Raw genomic sequence first — 20,207 nt, forward strand, 5'->3', positions numbered from 1 at the left:
CCATCGGCCAGGGCCACCCCACACCCCATCGCTGGGGCAATACAAGAAGCCACACCCCTTCTCTCCAGCACGCGTGACCAGATACACAAACTGTCCAAGTCCCAGGAACACGTGGAATGCGGCCACAAAAATGGGAAAGGAACATCAAGAGTGGCTGCTTCTGGCAACACGAGAAAGACCGCTAGGAGCACAGGAGGAAGAGCAGAGAGGCTGCGAAGAGATGCACAGAACAAGATTTATCGGCGAGTGTGATGACACACAGAAAAGGCAGCGCAAGCTGCACCACGTCCCGAAGGTGACAAGGAAGACAAAGTGAGCACAGGCCCCAAGCACGAGGAAAATGATGGATGGGCCACGTGGTAGCAACAGGGAAGACTGGAGTGTGTGGTGGGAGGAGGGGGGAGGGGAAGGAGGGAGAGGGGGAGGGAAGGGAGGTAGGGAGAGGGGAGGTAAAAGGGGGGAGGGGGAGTTAGAGGGAGAGAGAGGGGAGGGAGGGGGAGGAGAGGTAAGAGGGGAGGGGAGTTAGAGGGAGAGAGAGGAGAGGGTGGGAGAGAGAGAGGGGCGGGAGGGAGAGGGAGGGAGAGGGGAGGGAGAAAGGAGGGAGAGAGGGAAAGGGAGGGAGAAGGGAGGGAGGGAGATGGAGAGAAAAGGAGAGGGGACAGGGAAGGCGAGAGTGGGGTGGGGGAGGGGAGGCATGAACCCCCCCCTCCTCACGGCAGGATGCAGACCCACAAGGAGCCAAGTCCTCTCACCATCCTCTCAAGCACTTTCCACAAACATGCTCCCTGGAAATCCTGGCTCCCCTACAACAGGCAGCTGCCCGTCACCCACATAACCCCATTTCTTATGTTCCCAATGCCAACACTAGGCCCTGTTCCTGAGCCACACCATGGCAAGACCTGCATGGCAAGGAACAGCTGGGACAAGCACCCCGTGGCACGCAGTGCTGCCCTGCCCCAGCGGTGGCCAGCCTGTGCCCAACGCTTTGGGCAGAGAAAGGAGAGTGAGCTTCAGAGCCTGCGCCTGGCGGGGTCCGACCTGGGCCATGCCAGCTGACCCCTCACTGGCACAGTTCCTGCTAGCACATTCAGCCAGTGTCAATCACAGCGCCAAGTCCTGTCAACTTCATATCCAATAATGACGGACATTTACACACCAAGACTTTCTCTCTCACAATATGCTTTTGCGGTTTAGTCGGCCTGGATTTGAATGTGTGTTAAAATGTGTTTTGATAATTTTGATTACTTATCAAAGCAATCTAATCCAGTTAGAGCCAGAGAGGAAGACAGCATCAAAGGGCTGGGCACCTTTAGTTCAGAACTGAAGCTGAGTCACTGTGGGCTCCCACAATCACCACTGTGGCCAGAGGACAGCCACGGCTCTGTGTACAGAAGACAGACACAGGCATCAGCATGAATACCAGAGACACGGAGTGACCACGAGGCCACACCATGACCCTCACTCTCCTCCACAGGAGCCGCAGGTCAGCCATCCACACGCCCAGATGACAACCATGAGAGCCCACACAGTAGCCGGGGCTGTCACAATTGGCCAACCCTAAGCTGGACCCAGTCCAGGTTGAAGCCACCAGCAAAGTCGCATGAGGGAAGCATAAGGGGCTGTAAGCAAACAGCAGAGGACCCCGTGAAACAGGGGCCCCCCAGCACAGCCCCTCGGGAAACACCCACCATTTCAACTGATGTCCTTTCGCATAGACTCCCGAATGGCAGTCACCCTTGTCCAGCCACACAGCCCATCCGCAGCTGCAGACATGAAATCCACCCACGAATGCAGAGGCAGGTGTCCCCGCAGGGGAGGGCATGGCCACGCTGTCCCGCAGCCCCTCCTCTTCAAGGGGACCCAGCATACCTCATGACAGAACAGGCAGGGTCACCAAGACAGGCAGGGAAGGGGTACACCGCAAAACACCATGCCCAGATCTCCAAACATGCATGCACCCAACAGTTCTCCGTTAATTCCAGTTTCTCCTCAGACTCTTTTTTTAAAGACTTTTTGAAAGAGTTATAGAGAGAGCCAGAGCCAGAGTGAGAGCCAGAGCGAGAGCCAGAGAGAGAGAGAGAGCAAGAGAGCGAGACAGAGAGGTCTTGCATCTGCTGGTTCACTCCCCAAATGGCTGCAATGGCCTAGAGCTGAGCTGATCTGAAGCCAGGAGCCAGAAATTTCTTCCAGGTCTCCCACAAGGGTACAGGGGACCAAGGACTTGGGTAATCTTCTACTGCCTTCCCAAGCCACAGCAGAGCTAGATCGGAACTGGAGCAGCCAGAACTCAAACTGGCACCCACATGGGATGCCGGCACTACAGGCCAGGGCATTAACCCACTATGCCACAGCACCAGCCCCTCTCCTCAGACCCGGGCAGTGCTGACCACACATCAGCCACGTCTAACCATGGTGTGTTCCTCACCTCTCAGAGTGTGAACCCAGGCAGTGCTGACCACACCTCAGCCACATCTCCACAACAGTCCCCTTAGCCAAGAAGCGAGCCCTTACTTTTTGCTTTTCATTTTCACTGGCGCTCTCGAGAAAATGGCTGCATCACAGAATAGTGGAGGTGGGCAGCTGGGGCCGACCACTGTTTGTTGGGCACTGAGAAGTGTGGACTGGGTTCTGGGTCAGTCCCTGGTGACACTGTGGACACTTTCACCTTCCCACATGTATGTACACGTGTCTCCTGTCACGCTGGGAGAACTACTGGAAGCTCACACACTAACACATGAGGAGCTGGGACTACCAGGAGCAGGAGGGACACAGGAAGCAGGGTCAATGTGGACACAGGGAGCAGGGGACAGGAGCAGAGGTCCTGCGGATGCCGCCAAGGGCCAGGAGCCAAGAGCCACGTGTCTCAGGGGGCTGTGAAACGCAGGCTGAGGGCCTCAGAGAGTCCTCGCTCCTGCAGTGGATTTCCTGAAACCTTCCTGCTCCCAGGGGATGGAGTGGCTGAGCCCGTGGTGAGGCGGCTGAGCCCAGAGGGCACCACACTGTCCATTCAGGCACACAGCAGACTCTGTCCCCACACAAGAGGCCTCGCCTCTGCCCCACAGTCCTCCCCTCACAGTCCACACTCCACCGGACACGCTCTCACAGGCTGCACACGCAGAGTCAGCACCAGGCATGCTGGGTAGCAGACAGAGCAGGTGCCATGGAGTCAGGAACTGCCTCTCCCACCCTAGGCCCCCAGAGCCAGCCGCTGGGGGTGCCCCCAACAATCTGTGCCTGTCTGAGGGCAGCAGATGTCCTCAGAGCTCAGGTGCAGCCCAGAGCTCAGCCTCGAGCCTCAGCTCCCTCCATCCCCATATCAGCCTGGTACAAACCACAGACCTCAGTGCGTGCTGTGGGGTTGGAGGGCAATGACGGCGGCCATGCCTGTCTGCTCTGCCAGCCGCATGGACAACGGGGCCAAGACCGAGCGAGCACTTCCCCAAAGCCATGCCCGTGTTTCCACTTAGCACAAAGAGGCCGTCTGGGCTGGTGCTAAGTTGGTAAAAAGGGGCCGCAGCAGTGAGCAGGGTCGGCCCCCGCCCGCTGACCCAGCCCTCCACTGTTCCAGTAGAGCCATTTCCAGTTCTGAGATGAAGCCCGTCCACGCGTGCCAGGGGTTCTGTCCGTAGTCGGTGGATGGGAGAGAGGGAGCGGGAAGTCGGGCCGCAGGCTGCCGGCCGTGAGTGGGAGGAGGCAGGCCCTGCTGCCTGCATTCACTCAGCTCGGGTTCTGCCTCCGCCACTCTCCGTCTGTGAATCACAGGTGTCCGTCTGCACAGCCTCCAGCCTCTTGGAGAGACAGAAGCCACTGTAAGTGTTCCCCGGCTCTGAGTAGAACAGACTGACCACGAGCAGTTGGTCTTTCAAGGTCAGGTCTGACCTTGAACCCACCTGGAGAGCCACCACCTGACGTTTTCAGGAGAGAAGCTTCTTTGTGGGCCTGGTGCCCTTCCAGCAGCAGGCCCGGCCACCTCATCCACAGGGGGGACTCGTGGGGGCCATTGTGCCACCACCGTGGACCCGGGGTGAGAGGCCTGCATGTGAGCCACAGCCGACACAGAGAGGACGTGGGACGTCCCAGGTCCTCTGAGTCACTTCCCATCTGCAAAACGGGCGTGGCACTTCCTGCCCCACAGGGAAGTGAGCCCTGGCCTGCAGAGGGAAAGCAGCGCAGACACTCGGCATCACACTCAGGCCAGAACCAAAGGTGGCACAGGGGACGGCGCCGCAGCCCCCGCAGGTGTGAGTCGGGTATGGGATGAGTGAAGCGCACTCTGGCTGTGTCACACGTCCACAGCGCCAATTCTCAGGAGCACCTGCCTTGGTGACGGGCCTGCAGAAAGCACAGCGCCTCTTCAGGGTTCTCCTGGTCTGTGCATCTGTCTGTCGCTGAGGCCAAAGCTCTTCACCACCTGTGGCTCACAGGAAACCTGGACGCCAGCACTTCAGCCGCCATGGCCTGGCTGGCTGGGGCAGCTGCTCATCCCTCAGCAGCCCTACTGCCCCTGAAGAGCTGAACAGCGGCTCGCTGTGCCTCTTCCCTGCAGGCAACACCCAAACAAGCAGCAAAATGCTCTGCCCACCCTCTGCAACTTTTTTTTTTTTTTTTGACAGGCAGAGTGGACAGTGAGAGAGAGAGACAGAGAGAAAGGTCTTCCTTTGCTGTTGGTTCACCCTCCAATGGCCACCGCAGCTGGCATGCTGCGGCCAGCGCACCACGCTATCTGATGGCAGGAGTCAGGTGCTTCTCCTGGTCTCCCATGGGGTGCAGGGCCCAAGCACTTGGGCCATCCTCCACTGCACTCCCTGGCCACAGCAGAGAGCTGGCCTGGAAGAGGGGCAACCGGGACAGAATCTGGCACCCCGACCAGGACTAGAACCCCGTGTGCCAGTGCCGGCCCTCTGCAGACTTTTTAAAATGGAAACTTGCGGGCCCAGTGTTCTTGCGAGAGAGTTGCTATGGAGGAGAGGAAACTCTCCTGCAAACAGAAGCGAGAGCAGTCTGCATGCTCACCCTCTGGCGAGATGATCAGATGCTGGCTGGAATCGAACTCGAGTGGGATCTGGGTCGTGGCACCAAAATGTAATGGGTAAAATGGAAGCAGAGAAAAGATTATCTCAGTTCTTTGTCTCACATGGAAGAATTTCCCAGTGGACAGGCAGAGAGAAAAGCAAGATTTATTTAAGTCAGAGACATCCTGGCAGAGTGGCCTGAAGGTGGGTTCCAAGAGAGGGAAAATGCTGTATGTTCCTTTTTAACCGGAAACTCTGCAGGTGTTATAGAAAAGAAAAAGTACACATGACAACTCTCACTCCTTTCCTTTAGCATTTTAATCTCCCTGGGATCATCCTCCACTGTTGTTTTTCATTTCATATTGATCAAAATAATTCAGAAGATCATCAAATCTTCTCCAATTCCACAATCCTAACTTTATGTGCTTCCCAGTATATGACCTGAAGTCCCTGCTGTGGACCCCCTGGCTTCATTCCAGCAGTCTTAAAGCCAAACCCCAAACTGAGTGAGGTTTCTGAGTGATGCTGCAGAATCAACTTTTTTATACCTCTTCACTCTTCTATGTTATGAATAATTATCCTTTGGAATGGTGATGGGATATAAATTTAAAAAATTTAAAAAAATAATTAAAAAAATAAAATAAAATGGAAACTTGCTACAAAGGTTAGATTTCACTCCAAGGCTTCATTTGGCCAATACATGACTGAAGGTTCTGCCATTGTGCAGGGCAGGCTCCAATCACAGCCACCAGTATGGTGTCAGGACGGGTTCTGGACACCAAAGGAGCCGAGGGAACTCCAGTCTGCATCTGCGAACTTCAGGGTAGCCCTACCAATGACCGTGGTGGCAGAATCCACACCACAGACCTCAACAGTGCCACAGACCAGTCACTCAGTGTTCAACAGTGACCGGCAGCTCGCCAGCGCCACCCGACCCCAGAGGCGGCAAGGCCTGTGTCTTTTGGAAGCATTCCATTACCTACCTGCCAATAAACAGCAGCCAGCCCCCTAGAACAAGGAGAACATGTAAACTCTCCCCGCCAACACCTGCACACAAACCGCTTCACCCATTCATGCCCACTGGAGGCGCAGCACTGTCACTCCTCTGTAGCTGTCGGAGTTTGCACGGGTGAGTGCCACCGATGTGCTGCAAAGCCGGCTCACTCTGGAAGCAGGCGACACTCTTGGCAGAAGAAGGGCCATCTTCTGAGACAGACAGGTGCCATGAGCAGTGCCCAGCCAGCGAACAGCCGAAAAAGTAGAATGTACTCCGCTCACTCCTGCCTCGGCGCCAGTCCCCAGGTGGTGTGAACATTCTAAGCCAGCCCCGCTGATCACCAAGACAAGAACTGGGCAGCTGCTTACCCTTCTTTGTCTACACCTCTTCCCAGCTCTCTGGGTGCAGCACACACAGATGTTACTGCAGTCCACCAAGTTGCCTTCAGTATCCACACCCAGTGACTGGAGCCCAGCCCCAACCAGCCCAGGGACACAGGGTGTAACAGCATTGACAGCTCTCTGCTGTGGCGAGGAGATGCTTAAAGATGCTTAAAGACCGGTCCAGTCCAGAACCGGCCACCGCAGGCAAATGCTGTTTATGAAAAGTCACTGCTCAAAAAGTCCCTAAGTCCAGGTGCACACGGGCTGGTGTTCTGCATTCTTAACTGTGCCTAGTCCTTGGATCCCACCCAAGACCTGGCAGCCTAAATCCAGATGCAAAGGAGCCGGCCCTGAATTGAAACAAGGTCAACTCCAGGACCCTGGGCCCCAGTGACCACTGCACTGGGTGATTCCCTCACAGGCACCCTGACAAGGGGAGGGAGGCCAGAGGCAGGGACCAACATGGCGCGCATTCCTGCAAGCCGCCCACGCACCCAGTGTCCGCAGCCTGATCTCTGCATCCTGTTCTTTCCTGCCAGTGGCCCAGAAGACCGGGTGCAAACCCAGGACACACCCAGGGCCGGAGAGTCGCGAGTCAGGGAGATGGGAACTGGGCAGACCGGTCAGGGTCAGGCTCATGCAAATGCGTCACGGAAGCAGCGTCTGCACCAGCTTCATGCTCTCACGAAAGCACGGTGCCTTTGCCAGGTCTGCCCTCAGCATGGAGAAGCAAGGAAACTCCATGGTTTCTCATTGCCGACCAGCTGGGCCACAGCAGTGACAACGGCAAGAGAACTTGGTGACCGGTGATGCTCTTGTCTTCCAAACAGCCGTGTTCAACCCAGAAGCACTTCACTGACCAAGTTATGGTGATTCTACAGGAAGTGAAACTCCAACAAGGAAACAGGGGTGGGATGGGTGACTCAGCTCAGCAAGACGCTCGCTGTAAAGCCACACAACTCAGGATTCACGATCATCGCCCTGTGGAGGAGCTCTGCTCGGAGTCACGAGGGGGGTTCAAGACACCACCATCCAGCTTCTAAATCAGGAACTCTGCCCCCTCCCAAAGCCAGTCTCCTTAATCAGGAATTATGGGAATTGTCCCACACAACCAGCAGGCAGACAGAAACCAGAGCCGCTCCAGGATCCCCGTGCACCATGGGAACGAAGTCTGCATACCTCTCCAGATGCAACCCCTCAATAACTCAGCAGCTTTGGGCAAAGCAGACCAAATCACCCAGCAAAAGCTAACGATCTCAACATCTTTAATTCCAAACGAATTAAAGTTCCAACCACCTCCCTCCCTTCCCACACCCAGTGCTGCAGCTGCAAGTCTGCTCGGACTTCAGAGAGAAGAGCGTGTGAGGTAAAAATGTTTTCAAGGAAACTGCCGAGCAAATGCGCTCAACATCCGGTCTCGAATGAAGGCAGCTTCTCAGTCCTAGAGCAGGACCCCAGGATTTCTACAAAGAGCCACGTTCCCACTGAGCACGAAGCATCTTATAGAACTGTCTAAGAGCACAGAAACTCACTTCAATATTTAAAGCCCACTTAGATTCCCACAGAACAGTACTTTATCCAATGGCTATGTTTTCACCCTCTCAGCATCACAGCAGTGATCCAGCTGGGAAATGTGGCCCAATCCAGACGTGAGCCCCTCTCAGGTGCCCCACACGCCCTGTGGAGCACGGACAGTACAGTATGCAGAAGTCTCTGCTTCCTCCCACCTGACCGTTCACCTTTCCATCAGAGCCCAAGACTTTCAGAAAATAAACAGAGGCTCAAAAACTACCCAACCACATTCCAAACCCACTGCTCCACAGGCAGTGGACTCCCACTGAACTGTAATAAAATCAACAGCAAGAGATTAAATTCTGCAGGCCATCACAAAGTGTCCATTCTGACTCATTTTGTTACAGGTAGAAAGCAATCAAGGAAATATCAGCAACTCTGTTTCACACCCAGCAAAACTCCTCTGCACGCGGACACTCGTGACCAGCGTGGCTGTTCCAGGGATGAATAAACCCCTCTAGAGTTTAGTGGAATCAGAGGCGGCGTTCTCTCTCCCTCAGGACTCAGGATGCCTGTGACAGAATCAATCGGAAGCCCCCACAGCAGAAGGAAACACAGGTCCCCAGGGTAACAGCTCCTGGCGGCTGCACTTTCATTCTTAGCTTGAAAGCAACAAAGTTCCAAAGGTTCCGGTTAGATCTTAGTTTTCTGCATTGTGTCTCCTTGAAAGCAGCACCACACGCCCACAGGTGCCCACAGGCCCTTGGCCACAGCGGCACCACTTCCCAGGCTGGACCCCCGCACTCGTCTCCCTCACTGAGCCCCCCTGTTCTCAAGGGTGGAACACACTCCAGCCCCTCCCCTGACGAGGAGCAAGGCCTCCACTGCAGCCAGCGGTGGTGCTTCCTTGTGAGCAGCTTTGAAAGACGTCTACTCAACGTCGTAAGACAACCAGTTTCTCTTAAAAATCCAAGACAACAATCATCTGAAACTTTGTCGAATAAAATCAGATCTGTATGTGCAGCTCACAGCTCATCATACAGCAGGAAGGTTTTTTTTTTTTAGGAATTTTTGCTTCTTTCAGTTACTATTAATCTTTCACCAAAAACAACAAAGAACAAGCACAAAAACCCACCAAATGCGAACTGCTAAGTCGAGCGCTCACAGACTCCGGCCAGACGAAGAGACGGTGCTTACCTGTGTTCCTGTCTGGGAGGATACAGCAGTGCTTCTGCAGGATGCCGGGCAGCACCTGTTCCAAAACACACAGGTAGAGAAAGCTCTCATTAGCCTCGGCAGGGCTTCCCTAAGGAGGGCGTTCAGTGCCAGGCGGTCACGGGGCCCAGAGCAGCCTGACCATCGTCCGACATCGCCGACACTTCAAGAGGGTGATCTGGACAGGGCTCAGGTTAGTGCAGGGCCCGGGACAGCCGAGCAGCTCGTGGGCCCTGCACTCAGGTAAACGTCCCCGTCCACATTCCCACAGCCTCTGACATAACAGCCCACTGGCAAGAGAGAGCTGCTGGGGCCTGACCCTTCTGTGGGCTCTAAAGGGAGACACGGTCACAGAGGGTGAGTCACCAAGGAGAACAGGGAAGACAGGGACGCGTTTAGTTCCCAGGGCCTCATCAGATGAATGAAGAAAAGCTGAAACTAACAGAAAAAGGCTTTCCCAGGGAAACTCAGCAACACAAAGCAACTGCAAAGCACAGAGGGAAAGGATGTGCAGCGGAGCAGCGCTCTGCAGGAGACTGACCACAGCAGAAGCTGCGGCACTCCGGAACACTGCGATCACAGGATGCCCCTGCCGCTCATTCCAGAACAATCTGCACCACGGAGCGCGAGGGCAGAGGTTCGGAGTGCAAGCACAGCAGGCACGGGGCCTGCCGCACTGCCCAGCAGGCACCGGTGTGATGGATGAAGACACGAGATCTCCCTTCTCTGCCACCCTCCAGCCACACTTCTGCCCTAAGAAAAGAACAATTCTCTCCCAAACGTAACCAGTCACCAACAAGACTGAGCCGCCAACTTCAGACTGGGCAAGTCTGACAGACAGAAGATGAAACAGAGCAGAGCTGTCATCCACTGAGCACCCAGCTAATGCCGTACACGTGTGGGACGGCAGGCTCAGAGCCTTGGCTGTTGGGCAGAAAAGACTGCGTACCATGGAAGAACCACACATGGATTTAAACAAAACGTTTGTGGGGCTGGTGCTGTGGCACATGGGTTAAGCTGCTGCCTGTGAGGCCAGCATCCCACATGAGTGCCACTGAACTCCGCCCCACCTCCAATCCAGCTTCCTGCCAGTGGCCTGGAAAGCAGCAGAAGACGGCCGGAGTGCTTGGGCCCTGCACCCATGTGAGAGACCCTGATGGAGTTCCAGGCTCCTGGCTTCAGCCTGGCCCAGCTGCAGCCATTGCAGCCATTTAGGGAGTGAACCAGCAGATGGAAAACCTCTCTCTCTCTCTCTCTCTCTCTCTCTCTGTGTGTGTGTGTGTGTGTATGTGCCTCTTCCTCTCTCTGTAACGCTTTCAAATAAATACATGGATATTTCAAAGTAGGTAAATAAGTAAATGTACCAAAGCAAACTTATCTTCAGTTCCATTCTCCGTGACTTTCTGAGGCAGTCCCACATAATTCTGATTGAAAACGCCCATCTTTCCATTTTCACACACAGTCTCCATTCTCTTTTCCAGGAGTGTCTGTTACTCAGCGCTGGACATTTGGACCTGGCGTTTATTTAAATCCTCACTTCTGTCTGCCCTTCCCCTCCTGTTCCATTCCTGGGAGCTTCTCTCAGGCCGATGCTCCAGCCCGCAACGGCTTAACTCCTGCCTGCCTCCTGTGGGCACTGCGAGCCTCCCTCCCCTGGTGGCCTGGTCTCTCGGAGGCCGGCGTAGCTCAGGTCCTCTCCTGTGCTTGCTCTGTCAGCCAGACTTTCATCACCAGAACAAAATCCCGGAGAGGCTATGCATGAAGGAAGGCAGATTCACGGCCAAGTCGGCCTCCACTGCTCCCTCTGCTGAGGCTGGAGGATGTGATGGGGGAGAGTGGAGAGGGAGCATAGGCCCCAGGGGGCTGCCCCCCTGGTGTGAGGACAGCCCCAGGCAGCGTCCTGACCACCACAGTGCACGTGCATTTCCACCCTCTCAGAGAGCTGACCACACAGACTGGGCCGTTTGCCCATCTGAGTGGGTTTAGGAGCCAAACCCCACCTAAGACAGAGCACCCGGTTGTCTTCACTCCCTTAGTCCTCATGGAGGTCGCTGTCTGTGAAAACGAGATTCCCCAGCTGCCTGCCCACATTCAGCACCACCCTACCCCCAGCACCACAGCACGAGGGCCTAGAAAGGCAGCAGCACCCACAGGAGCTGCCCGGTGCAGGGGAGGGTCTGGGAGAAGAGCCACACCCTCGGGGGATGACCCTGACTCTCCCTCTCACCCTTGATGTCTGGGATGAGTACTTCCTGTAGCTCTCCCCTCCTCACCTCTGTCTGGGACAAGGACTTCCTGTAGCTCTGTCTCCCTCACCTCTGTCTGGGACGAGGACTTCCTGTAGCTCTGTCTCCCTCACCTCTGTCTGGGACGAGGACTTCCTGTAGCTCTGTCCCCCTCACCTCTGTCTGGAATAAGGACATCCTGCAGCTCTCCCCCGCCCTCACCTCTGTCTGGAATGAGGATGTCCTACAGCTCTCCCCCCTCATCTCTGTCTGGAGCTCTCTGGAGCTCTCTCCTCCTCATCTCTGCCTGTCTAGGACAAGTATTTCCTGTAGCTTTCTCCCCATCACCTCTGCCTGTCTGGGACAAGGACTTCCTGCACTGTCTCCTCCTCACCTCTGCCTGGGATGAGGATTTCTTGTAGCTCTATCCTCCTCACCTCTGCCTGTCTGGGATAAGGACTTCCAGCAGCTCTCTACCCCCTCACCTCTGTCTCAGATGAAGACTTCCTGCAGCCCTCTCCCCCTCACCCCTGCCATCTGGAATGAGGACTTCCTGTAGTTCTCTGCCCCTCACCTCTGTCTGGGATGAAGACTTCCTGTAGCTTTCTAGCCCTCACCCCTGCCTATCTGGAATGAGGACCTCCTGCAGCCCTCTCCCCCTCACCTCTGCCTGTCTGGGACAAGGACTTCCTGTAGCTCTCTCCCTGTACCTGCTCTGTGATGGACCCTTTCTCACTGGACTGAATTCTGTGTAATCTCAATCAAAATTCCTAACGGTTTTTTCCCCAGAAATCTTCTATTTAAGGTATACAAACTTCATGCATTTCATAAATACAACTTTAGGAGCACAATGATCCTCTGCACAGTACCTGCACTCCCACCTTTCTTCCTCTTCCCTCTCTTAATTCCACTCCCACCTTTTACCAAGATCCATTTCAATCAACTTTATACAGAAGATCAACTCTATACTAAGCTTTCAACGGTGAGGGGTGCTGTTGGCAGAGGAAAGCACAAGGATGAGTGGAAACCCGGGTCTGACCCTGTGTCCACCTCAGTCCTGTTCACCAAGGGGGACGACAGACACATCAGTGCATTAGCCTGGGAGAGGGACAACCGGGCAGATGTCCACAGACAAGCATGTGGGCCCTGGATGCGGCTGTGACTTGGGGAGGCTCAGAGGCCTGTGTCAGTGGCCTGACTTGTATGCCTGGGAATCACGGCACAGAGGCCCAACAGGGCTTCTATCACCTCGGCAGTCTCACCACCCTGCGCCGGGGATGGCGAGGCTTCGGCAGACCAAGCATTCGCTGCCAGAGAGAGAACGTGGTAGGAAACAGTGATGGGACCAGTGGTCACCGGCACTCATTCTGAAGAACCGGCTTGGCTGCCCTCCAGGTCCACAGCACACACACTCAGAACCAGGAAATCACTGCCGGGCACACCGAGAGCTGGCTCCTGGATTCCTCAGAGCTCAGCTCAGCTCGGCTGTGTGGGCAGAGAGCTCCCAGCCCCAGGTCTGCCTCACAGCCCGACTTCCCTCACCACCCGGCTCCCCACTAACACCTGATGGTGCCAGAGCCAGGACAGAGGGGGGACCTGCGTCACAGGCTAGGGGCTCAGGAAGGCGAGGATGCGGCAGATGTTTCTGGAAGCCTTTCTCCAAGAAGCAGGAGATGAGAGAGTCAGGTAAAGGCCTGGTGAGGACAGCACAGGGAGCAGAAGGCAAAGGAGGGGTGCCTGGCGTGGTGGGCAGGCAGAGCTCAGGGGAAGGAAGCTGAGGACACCAACAGCCCCATGTGTAAGCACTGGTGTGAATGGGGCCCACCAACTCCGACAGGCCCATGTGAGAGGAGCTTTGTTTTATTTTAATATTTATTTTATTTATCTGAAAGACAAAGAGGGAGAGACAGAGATTCCATCTGCTGGTACATTCCCCAAATGGCCACAACAGCCAGGGCTGGGCCAGGCGAAAGCCAGGAGCCAAGAGCTTCATCCATGCCTCTCACATGGGTGCAGGGGCCCAAACACTTGAGCCACCTTCTGCTGCTTTCCCAGGTGTGTTAGTAGGGAGCTGGCTCGGAAGTGGAGAAGCTGGGACTTGAACCAGTGCCCATGTGGAATGCTGGCATTGCAGGTGGCAGCTTTACCCACTATGCTGAACACCAGCTCCTGAGGAGCTCTGCTTTTAAGGCACGTGGAATCCGGGGCGCAGCCCTGGGAGAGAGGCCACAGCTGAGCACACAAGTTCACCAGCATCACCATAGAGACCTAATCACTGACTGGGAGACCATGGCTCAGGGAGAGATGCAGACCACTGACTGCAGACACCCACACTGTGCAGAAAGAGACCAAGACACAGCCACAGAGAAGGAAGAGCAGGCAGTGTGGCACTGCAGAGGAAGAGGGGAGGTAAGGGCGAGGGCCCTGCAGGTACCACGTGGTCAGAGAACATGCCCGAGAAGCACCTGGAAGTGGACTCTGAGCCCACAGTCGTCTGTGGCTGCCCTGATGTCTCTCTGCTGCTGACCATATTCACTCTTTCTGAGGAACCCCCAGCTGGCTCTGCAGGAGCACCCGGCTGCTCAGACCAGCCCAGCCCAGCCGCTGGACCCCCTGAGGCCAGTCCCACCAACGGCAGCTGCAGGCCAGGCCCTCACCCACAGCCCAGACGGCCTCACCTCACCACAGGTCCCCTGACCAGTCCCTGGTCCCCATTGCCCCCCACAGCACCAGCCCGCCACACGCACTCCCTCGAGGACGGGGCATCTCACTGCTCTCTTTCTGCCCACTGAGCTCAGCTCTGAGCAGAGGTCGGGGATCCAGACGCCTGCTCCTGAGGTGCCTTTTCTTTGTGATTCGCCTCCTCTGAGAACATTAGGAAACATCTGAGTTGCACAATTCTCTCAGCCACAGAGAAATCTGGGGGACAGAGGCCCCAGGTGGGACTCGGCTCCCTCCAGGGGAAGGCATTGGATCCGTGGGTGGAGCAACTGCCTAGGGCCAGTGAGTAACAAGTGACACCAGAGGACGTGGCGGCTGAGGACATCAAAATGCACCCTGGGCAGCTCCAAGCGGCACCGAGTGTTCACTCCAACTCACCACCGCCGGCCTGTGAACTGGTTGGTTATAAGACGTGTGTCTGAGCCCCCTCCACAGGGAAGAACAGGAGAAATCCAGGCCCACACACCTCCCAGCTGCACCTGCAGATGCAGATGCACACAAACATCGCCCAAGCAGCAAAGGCAGCAGGATCTGAGCCCCTGCAGTCAGCGGCCACATCCACGGCCCTGGAGGGACTCACTTGCTGCCTCCTGTGTGCACAGAACCCAAGCTCACGTGGCCATGGGAAGCCCCTTGGCTAATTCTCTGATTCTATGGATCCACTATGCACACTAGTAAGTCAAACAAAACACAGCGGCAACGGTGGAGTCTAGGGAAGTCGAGAAGTCAGCATTTCAAAAGCGAGGCTTCAAATTAAATCACTTCTGTATTTGACTGGAGAGACATGGAATCCCAAGCCACCTGTGATGTGGTCATTCCACAACAGAAACCGAGGCCCAGGCAGAGTCCACTGGATTCCACAGAACCACCGGTTCTTTCCAGGAATAAAACCAGAGTCCTTAGTTGACCACCACCCTCTCCCAGATGCCCGGATGGTGGTGACTCAGCCTTCAGCACCATCCTCTTCCCAGGAGCCTGGGGCTCTCCCACATGGGCTGTGGTGGAGCAGCAGGCTGATTTCCGAGCAGCACCCACATTCAGTGTATTGCAACAGCCTGTGCACTACCCAAAAGCCAGGTTTAAATTATTTCAAATTCAATTATTTTGGATCAACCAAAAGACCCACACTCATGTACATTAGTGAAACTGAAATGATCGTTCATACGTAAATTTCAGAGGAATCATAGAACACTATGTCCAAATATCCATGCAGGAGGTGGGGATTTGTTTCCAAAGAAGGTAAGGGAAGGAGTTGGGGTGTGAGGATTCGATGTGTCCGCCTCTGCCATGGGTTCCTAACAGCCACACAGAGGAGCTGCCAAGCACCATCTGTAGAGTAGCGCACGGTGAGTCCTCGGCAGCAATGGACTCTCGGCCAGGTGAGCAGGAACCTGCCAGCACACGCGTCCCCACCTGGACGCAGGCAGGTGCCACCCACGAGTAGGTTACAGCTGCTGCTCTTACCTGTGCAGTCAGTGTGAAAAGGCTTCCGAGCAGGCCCCCTGCTTCAATAAACAGGCTCCATAGCCAAAGCTGCCAAACGCAGTCTGGCAGTTTCCTGAACGCGTCCCCAGCAGGTTTGGAATTCCCTATTTGATTTCATACTAAAAGGCACCAAGCTTGCAAAAACACTACTTAAAGTAAAAGACATCTCTGAATGCATTTAACTGACTATTGTGTATCTTGACTTTTATCTCTATATTTTATTTACCTTGAATGCTTCCCTCCTGTTGAGTTGGTTAATTTATCCTTCCATTCAACAGCACTTACAGCAGCACTGACAATGCCAACGGCAAGAGCCATGCTAAGAAGTATGAATCCAAGAAACACACATCCTTGTCATTAAAGCACAGCCACAGCGGAATCACTGTTAGGAGCTGAGAAACCCCAGCACACGTGCGAGAGCGGACTATGCACAAGGAAAGCAGTGGGAACGTGACGCAGAGAGGTGAATTCAATACCTGCGCTCACTCTTGTTCGATCCTTTCAGTTCCCTTGGTAATTCACTTGGAGACTAAAGCCGACTTAGCTGTGAATGCCACCTCCACGGGGTGAGTCAGCACCACAGGAACCCTGCTTTGTGGTCCCAGTGGGGTTCAACGCTCACAAAGGACAGCCAGGCCAGTTCCACTGGCATAGTAAGAATGAGACAGAAAACCTACAGGGAGCAAAAGTTCAACAACAGGCTGTAAAGTTCACAGACCAAAGGACCACAGACAGAGAGCCCCCGGGGCTGCTGCCTCCAGCTGTGAGGCCCAGCCCTGAGGCACCCTGGCCACACAGGACAGCAGGAGACTTAAAGTCCCATTCACAACTGGAACTAAAACTGCAAGACGTTTTCCAAGTTTAAATTTAACAAAACCTAAGTAGAACTTCAGTAAAACCCCAGTGGAGACAATGAACACCAGGACTCAGGGCTTAAGGGAAACCCTGACATGCGGACACACACAGCTGGCTCACGTCACAGATGAGTAAGCCCTATGACGCCATCACTCTCCACTGCCAATGCAGAAACCCACACGGACCAACAGCGCTCTGGGACCCTGGGCCAGAACACCAGGTGCAGTGAAATCAGATTTCTGGGTCTCAATGCCAATATGTGTCCCCCTGCAGGTTGGGCAGAGCCCAAGAACGTGTTTCTCACAAGCTCCCAGGTGAGAGCACAGCTGTTGGGCCCGAGATACTGATCCCTGACCCAGATGCAGGAGTCGTCACTGGCTCCCTGCTGCACAGCTGGCCACAGACAGCCTCTGCAAACAGCACCCCCCAACTGCTGCCCAAGAAAGTCACCCCAAGCAGCTTCCCACAGGGCAATGCCATATAGCCGTCAACCACGAGCAGGCAATGTGCCACTCAGAGAAACTCCCAACCACAGCCCCACAGCGGCACACACTTGTGGCCACGCAAGTCAGAACTGTGCACAGAAACTGGCGTGAGGCCAGCAGAGCCAGCACAGGCTAGAGGTGACCTCCGGCGTGAGAGCAGGGGAGAGGACATTCAGTCGCATTCTCCATGCTCTGTGTCTTGGAAGGAGCAGAGCACGAAGCAGTGACGGCTTGAGACTGAGGTTTAGGGAGATGAGGCATGGGTCCAGGGGTGTCATGTTTTCTGTTCTCAGTGAGTGCCTGGAACGGTTTGCAGTAGCAAAACCCTACAAGAATGAACCACACACAAGCAGACCGGGGCTATGTCACATCACTCCATTCATATAAAACTCCTCGCAAACTAACACCTCTCTGGGCAGGTGACAAAACCTCCTCAACTCTCAGTTTCTGATTCAGTCAAGTTGTTATAGGCTAGGTCAAACCAAAATTGATTTCCAGACTCTTGTCTTTTAGTTAGAGAAGAATTCTAAGTACAGACCCAAACACAGCATGCAGTGTGATCAACTTTACGTATAAAGTGAGAAAACTACACAGGCTCATTAGGGCTGAATCAAGGCAGAGCGAGGGAATTATAATTTACTGCTCCGCTCGTCCTGAGTCCACGAGGAGAGAGAGCTTCGTTCTACCTGGTTTTTTTATGAGCTTAGAAAAATGGAAGTATTTGCATGGCACCACCTCCATGTCCCGGGTAAGAATAGGTACTCCCTGGGGAGGGGTCCCTGATTGACAGGTAGGTGAACATGGCAACACAGAGCAAAGGAGGTGCGGCTTCCAGCTCATGAACTTAAAATCATCTAAGCTTCCCGCATCGAAGTCAGGTCCCTGTTGTCCTGGCAGGGTCCAGCAGGCCAGCCTCAAGGAACCTGGATGTATGGAGCGGGAGGGACTTGAGGAAGAGCACCTGTCCAGAAGATCCGTCAGGGAGCACACAGGTGAGAACCAGGGCCCATCACAGAGATGGTGTCACAGACAGGTCTTTCAACAAGCAGATTCACTGGGTAGGGGTGGGACCCGGCCACTGATGGCAGGAGAGGCCACTGCAGAGTGTGGTGTGCGCCTGCATGAGAGTCTGCTCTGCTGTGGCACCAGAGAGGAAGAGGAGGTGGCACACAGAAATTGTGTTTATGTTACATCACTGACAAAATGCTCAGGCCCAGACCAAACTCAGGCCTGATCACGAATTCTCTCATGTCCACATCCAACAGCTACCACCACTGATACAGGCAGGCAGACGGGATTAAATCGATCAGATTTGTGCGCTAGAAGACCACGCCCCCCGTCTGATCTCAACTGTACGCCCACCTGCCAATCAGACTATGTAACCACTCACTTTGGAAGTGAATAAAGGCCTGGAGCATGGTGGGCCCTCCCTTGCTGTCCAGCTCTCAGCCTCTGCTGTCCTGCCTGCATGCTTGCTCCACACGCCTCCATGCCTGCTCTCTGCCTGGTACACACCCGGCTTAGCTTCTAGACTTCTTTCTCCCCTAAATAAAGCCCTCACTCTCCTGTGCATTTCTCTCACTGAATAAATGTTACAACTTACCACATCGCCTGGTTTATCTTGAGCCAATATTCAGAATTCTTGTCTGAACAGATGGCAAGAACCCATAGAATTATGAATATTAAAATTATTAATAAGTCTGGCCAATATCACCATTACACCCTTACCCATCAGCCACCACCCTCACACCTACATCCAATCAATAAGCCACCTCTGAATCCCCTTGCTGCACCCTTCAGCTGCATCAGAATCCAGGAGCCCCACCTCCTCGGCCAAGGATGAGTCCAGGATTCCGCCTGGGCCCTCTGGGCCCTCTGCTGTGGTCACTGCATCCATGGCTCTGAAGGGATGCACCCCCACTCAGTGCCATCTCAGGAGAGCAAAGTCTCCCTGCGGTGTGGACAGCGCTGAGCTGCCTGCCCCAGACATCCACCACCTCCTCAGCCAAGGATGAGTCCAGGATTCCGCCTGGGCCCTCTGGGCCCTTTGCTGTGGTCACTGTGTCCATGAAGGGATGCACCCCCGCTCAGTGCCACCTCAGGAGAGCAAAGTCTCCCCGCGGTGTGGACAGCGCTGAGCTGCCTGCCCCAGGCGTCCACCACCTCCTCGGCCAAGGATGAGTCCAGGATTCCGCCTGGGCCCTCTGGGCCCTCTGCTGTGGTCACTGTGTTCATGAAGGGATGCACCCCCACTCAGTGCCATCTCAGGAGAGCAAAGTCTCCCCGCAGTGTGGACAGTGCTGAGCTGCCTGCCCCAGACGTCCACCACCTCCTCGGCCAAGGATGAGTCCAGGATTCCGCCTGGGCCCTCTGGGCCCTCTGCTGAGGTCACTGTGTCCATGAAGGGATGCACCCCGCTCAGTGCCATCTCAGGAGAGCAGTCTCCCCGCGGTGTGGACAGTGCTGAGCTACCTGCCCCAGATGTCCCCCACCTCCCTTCTGCACATTCCCTCCTATTTTTAAGGTTTTTTTTTTTTATTTGAAAGTGGGGGAGGGGAAGAGATCAATCTTCCATTTACTGGTTCACTCTCCAAAGGGCCACAAAGGCTGACACTGGGCTATGCCCAAGCCCAGAGTCCAAACCCAAGACATTGTGTGACAGATGGGCTAACAGGCAGCTAGGTCAGGTCCCTGTTGGATGAGAGAAGGGGGAGTCCCTTAACAATCAGGGGAGACGCTGGCTTCTCCCCAAAAGCTGTTGATCCCTCCCTTCTGAGTTTCTACTTTATTGTGAGAATAGAAAGATTACCCCCCATTTCTGGTGGCCTTTTGTTTTATCCTGAGCAGGCCAGACAGGAAGACAATGGGCTGATTGCTCCATGAATTGTGCTTTAAAGATTCCACTCTGATCAGTTTCTACGGAGGTTCTGACTTAAACTAAGCTTGCTTTGCTCACTGCCTTGTCTGCGTGGAGACAAGAACAGAAGCCTTCCTCATTGCCACTTTTCCCTGTAACACTTCGGGCCATCTTCCACTGCTTTCCCAGGCCCGTCAGCACAGAGCTGGGTTGAAAGTGGGGTAGCTGGGACTCTGTATGGGGGTGGGGGGCGCCTGCACTGCAGGGAGCAGTTGGCCTCCTCACATACAACTGACCTCAGGCCTTCTGCACATGGTGTTCCTGTTAGGTAGGAAGTTAGCAATCAGCCTGCGTGTGAGCAGGGCCTGAGACATGCAAAGCACCTGCAGAGGCTCACCTGGGAAGCAGCCATGGATTTTATACTTCCTAGGTCTGCCCAGACCCTGATAACTTTTCCTGT

At 54.9% G+C, this 20,207-nt stretch overlaps 1 protein-coding gene across 3 annotated transcripts in view; it reads right to left on the bottom strand.

The window, feature by feature from the left end:
* The window catches only part of DLGAP2 (DLG associated protein 2), a 571,440-nt gene that overhangs the window by 416,270 nt on the left and 134,963 nt on the right, over window positions 1-20,207 (bottom strand). For 2 of the 3 annotated variants that reach the window (XM_070047249.2, XM_070047250.2), the window contains one exon: window positions 9,102-9,156. The exons of the other annotated variant lie outside the window; for it this stretch is intronic. In XM_070047249.2, coding sequence (XP_069903350.2) covers window positions 9,102-9,156 — 55 coding nt within the window. The remainder of the gene's footprint in view (window positions 1-9,101; window positions 9,157-20,207) is intronic. 3 annotated transcript variants of the gene reach the window in all.

The sequence above is a fragment of the Oryctolagus cuniculus genome, chromosome 8 (genome assembly GCF_051225735.1).
Source record: "Oryctolagus cuniculus isolate XC-2025 breed Fujian yellow rabbit chromosome 8, ASM5122573v1, whole genome shotgun sequence".
NCBI classification, from domain to species: domain Eukaryota; kingdom Metazoa; phylum Chordata; class Mammalia; order Lagomorpha; family Leporidae; genus Oryctolagus; species Oryctolagus cuniculus.